A 9,934-nucleotide genomic window follows, 5' to 3' on the forward strand; every position below is an offset into this window, starting at 1 on the left:
TTTTCCCTTCCATGAATGTTTCCTGTGGATTAATTCACAACACAGGAGTAAGCAATATGCTCTTCCTGGTGATCACTTCTGGCTAACCTGTAGTTAATATTCCTAGGTTATGAATCTGATGGTGTTTCTTCTTTATTATCTTTTGTGATGTTGAGGGTCTTCCAGAGATCAAGTTCAGGTAAGATTCAGCTATAGTGTGGGTGTGGAACAGTCTCCTGGTAAACCCCCTTTCTTACTATTCCACCCTACATCATTTCAGATGAGGTACTGCCATCTTCATCATCCTCGAGATCCGTAAATATCCCGCACCTTGCATTCCGTTCAGTATTCATCACCTTTCCACCTTTTATTGTCTACTCTTTCTGTCTACTAATATTGCTAAAGGTATGTGCCCACATGCATCATTGAGAATTGCATTCGCAAACGGTGCGAATCGCAATTTTCGGCCGTTTGCGAATGCAATTCTCAAATTTGGGATGCATCATGCTTTTCGCAATTTTAGGAATCGTAACCATGTTGCGATTTCTGAAATTGCGATTGCATTTAAGAAATCGCAATTTGAGATTTCTTAAATGCAATGCATGAACATTTTTAATTTGCGAATTCGCAAATAGGAAAGGGTAAATTAGCATGAAGTTGACCTTCATGCTAATTTGCGAAAACTTTCAAAAATGCACAAAAATGCATTTTTGAAAGTTTCATGTTACACACACACATATCCTTGGGACATGTGTGTGTGAAACTTGCACTTAAAGTTAAATTTCAGGGGTGCAGGGGGGTTCCTTTGGACCCCCCTCTGCACCCTTGAAAATGCATTCACAAATTGCGATTCGCAAAATGCTAATCGCAATTTGTGAATGCCTTCCCATTCATTCCTATGGGCCTCTTGGCCAATAGCAATCAATGGGAAGGGATTCCTTAATTGCGTTTCGCAAATTGTGAATCGCAATTACGGAATTTTTAGAAATCGCAAATAAAAATGCGATTTTTTGATGCATAGCAATTTGCGATTTCTTAATTGAGATTCCTTAATTTTCGCAATTAAGAAATTGCAAATGCTAACTTTGATGCATGTGGCCGATGGTGTCATGGCTTGCAGCTTGTTGGTTTTGATTGAGGCTGTCTCATGGTAAGCATATCCATGTACATCACGATAACGACCAAGCATTACTATATGGGTTCTGGCTTTTAAGAAGAACACCCATTCTAGTATAGGCCAGTACATGGTCAATCTGACCACAAGTGATTGAAGCAGCATGTTTGTACAATGGTGTTGAATGCAAGTCAGAGGTCATGGTTGACTTCCATTGCCATTCACGGGCAATGAGTAATACACTCAGTGTAATGGCGGGCTGTTGATATTCTTTATGTAAATAGATGCTTCACTCCCTTAGAGCATGGTGATCTCCATCCATAAACACAAAAGCTAAGCTACTCTCAGCTTCATCCTTCTCCTTCCAGGACCATAGATTGTGCAGACCAAGGTAGTGCTCCATATAGCACAATGAAAAGTTGGTTCTAGGGCTATGGTAGCTAAATTTGCAGATTGTGTTTAGTTATTTCATTTTTATGTTTCCTGAAGCACGCAAGTACACGTAAGTGCACCTATGCACTGACAGATAACAGACAAGAACAATGTAAAGGATCAAAACTAAGGGAAAACAGTCACGTTTTCGGTCATTACTTAAATGCCAGATGGTTGGATATCATACACATATCATGTTATTGTGTTGTATGGAATTCCGAGTTTTGCCATCTGTAGACCAAAACCCCACGGCCTCTATTGTGTAGTCTCCTAAGGCAGAGCAGTGAGCACATGCATAGTGATAATGAATAAATAATGTTCTCATGAACTCAGGGGCAGGACTGTAGATGGTCTTGTAGCAAATACAAAGGTTCTTACTAAAAGTCTGCTTAGCCACTAGCAGCCAATGCTGCTGCTTGAACTGAGAAGTAATGGGATGGTCTGTGGAAGACTTAAAGTCCTCTGGCAGGCCAGTTTTGACTGGACTAAAGTCGGTTACGTCGTGATTGAGGAAGGCCAAGATTGCTCAGAAGACTGAAAAACAGGCACAAGCTGGTAGGAAAGGAAGTCTCTGTTTTTGTGTCTTCGGTGAAAGGAACAAGTACTGACCTTAGTATTTTGGGTGAGCCATCAAGATTCTCATCAAATAGAATTCAAGAACAAGTTAACCTAAATAGAAATCTATAGATTTCCTGCAATCCCTGTGCCCTTGAGAGGCAAAGCTATGTTTGCTCATCTCATCTGCGACCAACTCCGATCCAAAACCTTTGCTCAGGCACAACAGACTCCTAGGAAAGGAAGACATTTTTTTTATGAGCCCATGTGCTTCAATTCTGATCTCGCACATTAGGGACCTGGTTGTGAAGGGCACAGCTCACAATATCAACAAACCACACTGCATCTGACCAAGGGCCATATGTATCAAGAAGTCATTTTGCGTCTCAAATAGCGATTTTTTGCGAATCGCTATTTGGGAATCGCAAAATGCTATGTATGAAGGATTTACAATAAATTTTGCGAATCCTACATTTTTCTTAATTGCGAATCGCAAATTGCGATTCACAATTAAGGAATACCTCCCCATTCATTCCTATGGGCCTAGAGGCCCATAGGAATGACTGGGAAGACATTCTCAATTTGCGATTAGCAATTAGCGAATCGCAAATTGAGAATGCAATTTCAAGGGTGCAGGGATGTCAAAAGGACACTCTGTTGCACCCCTGAAATAAGCATAGGTGCACATGTGGCGCACATACATGCCTTAAGGTCATGTATGTGCTTCACATTGCACTTTGAAAAATGCAAAAAAAAATTCAAAGAAATCGCAAATTGCCACCACTTGAAGTTGGTGGTAATTTGCGATTCCTTAAGGCCAAATTGCACTTTTTTGGTGCTTCTTACATTGCATTTAAGGAATCGCAAAATTTGCAATTCCTTAAATGCAATCGCAAAATAAGGAATCGCAAATTTTGTGATTCCTTATTTTGCCTTAATACATACCATTTGGCAAAATTGCATTCGCAAACGCCGAAATTCTGTGGATGTCAGCGTTTTGCGAATGCAATTTTGCTTGATACATATGGCCCCAAGTGTCTGACACCAGAAATAATGTGAGCGCTGAGAGCCCTGACCCATCTCTTCCAAGAGAAATGGAAGGTGGTTTGTTATTCCCTAGCGAAGATTTGAGTACCAATATAATTTCTCATCATGAATCCAGGACTAGCAGCACGTGAAGTCATGAGAGGCACTGCAACTACCTACCCACATGAAATGGCACAACCTGAGATTTCAGTAACACTATAGGTGTCTTAAATAATCATTTTGATAGCGGAACAAGGCGACATTCATAATGTTGCCCTTTCTGAAAAAGCGAATCTGTTTTTATTCATCGCCTTTATCGATAAAAGAATTCTCCTGCAAGAGTCAATGTCTGTTTTTGTCTGTGAAAATCCGCTAAAACAATTCTCCTGCAAGGGTCAATGTCTGTTTTTGTCAGTGAAAATTGACTGGGGATGTTTCAATTATTTTGCAAGAAAAATGGAGCGAATAACTCAACTTGCACGTGAATTGTCTGGAATAACCATTTTTTTCTAGACTCCTTCTCCAGCCAGCATTCCCAAAAAAATTCCAATTTGCAAAATGTTCCCATAGTTTCACAAAATTTGCAGAGATTCGCAGACCCCATTAACTTGAGATTTTATTAAACACTACTGTGCTGGCCTCTGAGATGAAGAAAATCAGTGGCCTACGAGACGTGCGTTGTTCGACAGAGGTGCTCGCGAGCACAAAAAAACCATTATGAGGAAAAGGAGCGCGAGACGGGCGATCATGTGCATGTAATTTCTTGGAGTCAATGCTTCACTCCCAGGGCAGCCCTGCTCTAATTACATTAGCCGCTACTGTCAGGGCGACCTAATTGCTCGCACCGAAGAAAGCAAATTGCAGACAGTAGATATCAGTGTTGAATCAAACAGAAAACAGGTGTTTTCCAATTAACTCTGAAAATCTAATGAATGGGCTTGTGCAGTTTGGGTGAATAAATACCACTCTGGCATCTGCTGGGTGATCAAGTTGTAACTCGCCGCGCTTTCCTCTCGATGCGTCGAATCTCCACAATTTCCAGAGTCCCAGTAAATATAACTAAGACAGTAAGTTGAAATAATGGCGCGTAATCTTTGCACCGTAATAGGGGAAAACAGATGTTTTCTGCCCGGGTAACTGTAAGCAAACCATATTCAGACGGAGAAAATGATTCTCGGTTCGAAGAAGAAAAGCTTTGACACTCTCCCCTGGAGAAGAATGGCGTGGATGGGGAAAAGCGCGCGCCCGATCATCTTAATGTGGTAATTTATATCAGGCGTCCTGGAGAGAGAAGTCTTGCGAACCACTTGTGCATTCAGCTTCCTGAATTTTATATGTAGCTAATTGGGCTTCCTGCGGGGAAGAGCACAGCCAATAGGGACTCCGCTCTCTTCTATGCCTGCTCTGTAGCAGATAGTGAAAGAAGTCTCAGTGGAACATGTTATGTTCTAGTCAGGATGACAACGCCTCTTGATAAGCTCTAAAGCATTTGTGGCCACATTTATGGGGATTTGGCGTAGGGCCGTGCAGGAACTCACCTTTCTCTGCTGCCCTACGACAAAGTGAAAGGGCAGAAATACACAGTATCCAGGACCCAGATTCAATCTGTAAGGGTTGGAATTGGTGGCAGACAAAAGATGCAGAGGGCCGGAGTTACATTTGGAAGTAACAATGTCAGGTTGAGGGTGCTCAGGGACAAGCAGGATGGGCTTTGGTGTAGGGATAGCTAGAGACCAGAGGGCTTGTGTCACATCGCCTGCCACAGAATCTTTTTAACAGAGAGGCTGCTTGCCCTGTAGTTTGGCATGTGATAGCACAGCAGTCAAAGTCAGAACCGGGCAGATGTGGTGTGGAGCAACTAGGTGACAGGGGACCATCCCTGACCTATACCTGCTACAGGACTTGTCCTTGTTGTTCTATAAATATTTCTGGGGAAAGGGACAAGCACCACAGTAAGTTCCTCACTCTCCTGTTGGTACTTTGTGTTGTGTGATGTTTTCTCCTCCTCACCAGTGCTATGGTAGAAAATCCACCAAATTCTTTAGAAAGCTGTTAGCTTTGACCTGGGGAAGGACAACCGCTAATAGTAACATCGAGAGACATATAGGGCCTCATGCATCAACCTATTTAGGAAGTGCAAACGGTGTGAATCGGTAAATTCGGCCGTTTGCGATTCCTAAATAAGTTTGTGGGATGCATAATACATTTTTGTGAAATTCGCTATTTTTAGCGATTTCCAAAAATGCGATTGCTTTTAAGGAATCGCAAATTTGCGATTCCTTAAAAGCAATGCATGATTGTTTTTCAAATTGCGAATTTGCAATTAGGGGGTGCAAATTACCACGAGGTTGAACCTCGTGGTAATTTGCGAAAAGTTATGTAAATGCTCAAAAATGCATATTTTAAACTTTCCTGTTACAGACACACATGTCCTTAGGACATGTGTGTGTGAAACATGCACTTTAAAATACATTTCAGGGGTGCAGGGAGGGGGGTCCTTTGGACCCCCCTCTGCACCCTTGGAATGCATCAACAAATTGCGAATCGCATTTTAAAATTCGCAATTTGTAAATGCCTTCCCATTGACTCCTATGGGCCTTTTGGCCCATGGGAATCAATGGGATTTGCGAAATCGCAATTAGGAATTCGCTTAATATTTGCGATTCGGTAAAAATTGCGATTTTTACTGAATCGCAAATAACGGCGGTGTTCTGTTTGTTTGATTCAGCGCATAAGGGGGATTGCACGCTGAACAGCCAACGCGGGGAAAGTGACCTGATAAGTTTGAAACCGCCGCATTAGCGCTTTGTTTTCCGCGTGCTCGACGCGAAAATCGGGCTTTGCATATTCTACAGGGACTCACGGCGAGGAAGCTAAGCAGGGTCGACCAGGGCAGGGCCTGGATGGGAGACCATTTTGTAAAACAGGCATTTTTAGGTGTAAATTAGTGAATTTTATAATCGAATTTACAAAGTTAGTGCATTACAGAATATAAACGTGCCTGGTTAGGTGAGAAGGCATAAACAAGGGGTTCAAGCCTCTGGTATTTTCATTTGGTGTTCATAAATCTGCTCTTGCTTTGTTACATGGTATTGATCCTATCTTCTATTACAGGCAATTAACGGCAAATTTTGGGGCACTTCACGCAGGGAGAGGGACAGAAGACGTGGCAGCTGATCCCGGCTTGGTGCATGCAGGATTTATCGGTAAGAGGAAAGCGGGGGGCTAGCATTCCATAGCTTCTAGTTGCCGCCGGGTGGGTCTATGTTAGAGTTTACTCACCCCTGACAAACCGGATAAGCCGGGGCGTTGCGGTTGCTGTTGCATGGTGCTTACAGCCCCCTGTACATCCTCCAGCTTGTGAAGGTACAGAGCGCACGGTCTGTTAACATAAGGAGTGTAGGGCAGAGGCGCGCGATCATGCCAGGGCAAAGGGGTGGTAAAAGGGGGTCTAGCATGGAGGCCATGATGCAGGCTATGATGCGGGAAATGGCTAAAATTACCAAAAGAATGGGTAAGGTTGAAGAGGCCCGCATGAATGATAGATTAGCTGACCCCCCGGGCCCATCAGGGAGGCCAGTACGGGAGAGAACGGCTCCTTTGCCAAGGGGTGATTTTGTTACCCCACCCAAGAAATCCAGGGCAAAAAAGCCTAGGTTCAGTTCCCCAACCCCGGTGCCTTTAGAACCAGTTCCCACTGTACCAGTACCCACGATACCAATTCCAGTGGCACCACTGCCAGCGATCCCAGCACCAATGGCACCGGTGCTCCCTGCTGCCCCGGCTGCTCCTACAGCACCTATCCCCCCTCCGCCTGGGGGACTGGCACCAGTCCCGGGTGGGCCATCGCTACCGGCCCCATTGCCTAATATGCCTGGACCCCCAGATGTTCCTCCTGGGGTCCCTGATGTGCCGGCGGGCAGTCTGGACCCAGTCCCTGTTGAGTTGGAGTCTCAGATAGAGGCATTATTGCCTTGGCTTCGAAAAGGGGGTGTGTGTCTTCCCTCAGCCGACCATGCGGCTGAAGCAGTTAAATTGGTGGAAAAAATTAAGGCTGCAACAGCGGCTGATAGTATTGCGATGCCCATATCTTCTTCACTTACAGGTTCCAGTTCAGCCCAGCCAAGTGGAGATAGTGTCCCACCAACACAGGCGCCCGTGAATGGTAAGGAGGTGGCGCTGCCCCTTTTGGGGGACGGCATTGTGCCATCCAGGAGTGAAAACTTAGGGCAACATGTGTCGCAGGCAGTGAAGGAAATGATTTGGGCAGGGAAGTATGTATACATTTATTCCTTGTTGTTGGACAATAGGGAAATGGAACAGGCTAAGTTAATGAAGGAATGGATGCATCCAAGTGAATGGAGGGCTCAATGCTCCAGATTCAAGGTAGAGGAAACGTTGAAGAATTGGATCAGGGCCTTTGCTGTCCTTTCCGCGATCACGGCCGAGCGGCCCCCAAATGTCCAGGCAGCTATGTCTTGCTACATGAGTAGAATTGTGAGGTGGAACGATCAGTATACCGGCGATGCCTGGAAGGAGTATGATATTAATTTCAGGAAGGCCAAAGAGTTTAATGCATCTTTAGCGTGGGACACGGTGGATTCCATGTCATGGCACCAGCAGTTCTCAGGGGACACGGCCCCTACACAGTCTACAAGCGCTCCCAGGGTGTTCTCCGCCAGGCCCCAACAGCCCTTTCGGTCACACCAGGGGAATGAGGTCCCCGGGAAGAATAAGGGGGGGGGGTCAGAGAGAAAAGGGGTGTGTTGGGACTTTAATAAGCGCTCCTGCTCAAGGCCCCAGGGTACCTGTAGATTTAGGCATGCATGTTCAATTTGTGGTCACCCGTCCCATCCCGAGACAACGTGTAGGAACAAGCAAGGTAACCATGGTCACAGGGGAAGGGGGAAGCCTGAGTAATTCAGTCCAGCTGGCCCCTCCAACGCCAATAGACGTTTTTGCAATGATCCCCTGGTTGAACAGATACCCTGACCGCACAGCTGCCACTCTATTGCAAGAAGGTTTTTCTTAAGGTTTTAGGATCCCAGCAATGGGTTACACAGGTAGCCCACACTGCAAGAATCAACTTTCAGTAACACAGAATCTGGAGGTGGTGGCCGCTAAGATTTCCAAAGAGTTGTCCCTAGGCAGGATAGCAGGCCCCTTCCAAGAGGTGCCTGTTCCCAATTTTGTGTGTTCTCCGTTGGGGGTAGTACCCAAGAAGGAAAGGGGCCAATTTAGACTGATCCACAACCTATCGGCCCGAGGGGGACATCCTTGAATGATGCAATTGATGAGGGGATTTGTAGCGTCAAGTATGCCTCATTTGATCAAGCGGTTGATTTACTGCGTGCTCTGGGTACAGGTGCATTAATGGCAAAATCCGACATAGAATCTGCTTTCCGTCTTCTCCCTGTACATCCCCTAGATCACCACCTCTTAGGTTTCACTTTTGATGGCAAGTTTTACATGGACAAATGTATGCCTATGGGCTGTTCCATATCATGTGCATACTTTGAGACATTTAGCTCATTCCTAGAATGGGCTATGAGGCAGGTCACTGGCCACCAGCAGGTCATGCATTACTTGGATGACTTCCTTTTCTTGGGGGCGGCGGACTCTCAGGAGTGTGCTTGGGCATTGCAGGAATTTTGCGTGCTCATGCGTGCTTTTGGGGTCCCGCTAGCACCAGGGAAGACGGTTGGACCAGCCACCTGCCTGGAATTCCTTGGCATCGAAATTGACTCCGTGGAGGGATGCTTCAGGTTACCCAGGGACAAGGTGTCTAAGTTTAAGGCAGCTCTGCGCCAATGCCTAGGTAAAAACAAGGTTTCTTTGCAGCAGCTGCAAGAAGTAGTGGGGCAGTTGAACTTTGCTCTACGGGTCATTCCTATGGCCCGCCCGTTCTCACGCTCCATTGCTCAGGCAATGAAAGGGTTGCGGGAGAAGCATCACTGCACTAGGCTGTCATCTGAGGTGCGCCAGGACATGCATATCTGGATGGCATTCCTGGAGGGCTTTAATGGCAGGGTAGTGTGGTCAGCTCCCCCTGCTACATCAGCAGAGTTAGGCCTGTGGACTGATGCGGCTGGGAGTGTGGGCTTCGGTGCCATCCTTGGGAACAAATGGGTCGCCCAGCGGTGGCCGGAAGAATGGAGAGCACGGGGTCTGACAACCAACATTGGCTTCTTGGAACTTTTTCCGATATGGGTGGCATTGAAGGTCTGGGCAGAACATCTATGTAACCAATCAGTGGTGTTCTGGTCGGATAACATGACACGGGTGGAATGTATAAACCAACAAGGGGCTCGCTGTCCGTTTATACTACGCCTGATAAAAGAGATTGTGCTGCAATGCTTAAAGTGGAATGTAGTTTTCAGAGCCAAGCATGTGCCTGGCATCCTCAACAATGCTGCCGATTCCCTTTCTCGTTTTAAAATGCAGGTCTTCAGGGAACATCTTCCTGCAGCAGACCCCTCGCCAACACACTTCCCAGCAGTTCTTTGGCAGATTGGTGCCCCAGATTACAGGACCTCGTGGTTGCTAGCTTAGCCCCCAGGACCAGGACAGCATACGAAGGGGCGTTTCTGTCTTACTGTAATTTCTTGGGTCAAGAATGGGCAGTTAAGTGGGCACAGGAGGCCAGTTTTGAGGCCTATTTAGAATGGATGCACATGGAACGACGCTCCGTGACAGCGGCGAGCAGGCATAGGGCAGCGGTCTCTTTCTTTGCACAGACTAAGGGCATGCGAGATCCCACGAATACCTTTATAGTTCGCAAGGCGTTGAGGGGATGGCGCCGGCTGCAGGGACACTCTGTAGATACGA

At 46.1% G+C, this 9,934-nt stretch overlaps 1 protein-coding gene across 1 annotated transcript; it reads left to right on the forward strand.

The window, feature by feature from the left end:
- Positions 1 to 6,562: 6,562 nt before the first annotated feature.
- Positions 6,563 to 8,026, forward strand: LOC147683325 (uncharacterized). The gene has a single exon (XM_086942520.1). The coding sequence runs from the start codon at positions 6,563 to 6,565 to the stop codon at positions 8,024 to 8,026; it is 1,464 nt and encodes a 487-aa protein (XP_086798646.1).
- The last annotated feature ends 1,908 nt before the right edge of the window (positions 8,027 to 9,934 follow it).

The sequence above is a fragment of the Lissotriton vulgaris genome, chromosome 11, assembly GCF_964263255.1.
Source record: "Lissotriton vulgaris chromosome 11, aLisVul1.2, whole genome shotgun sequence".
Lineage (NCBI taxonomy): Eukaryota > Metazoa > Chordata > Amphibia > Caudata > Salamandridae > Lissotriton > Lissotriton vulgaris.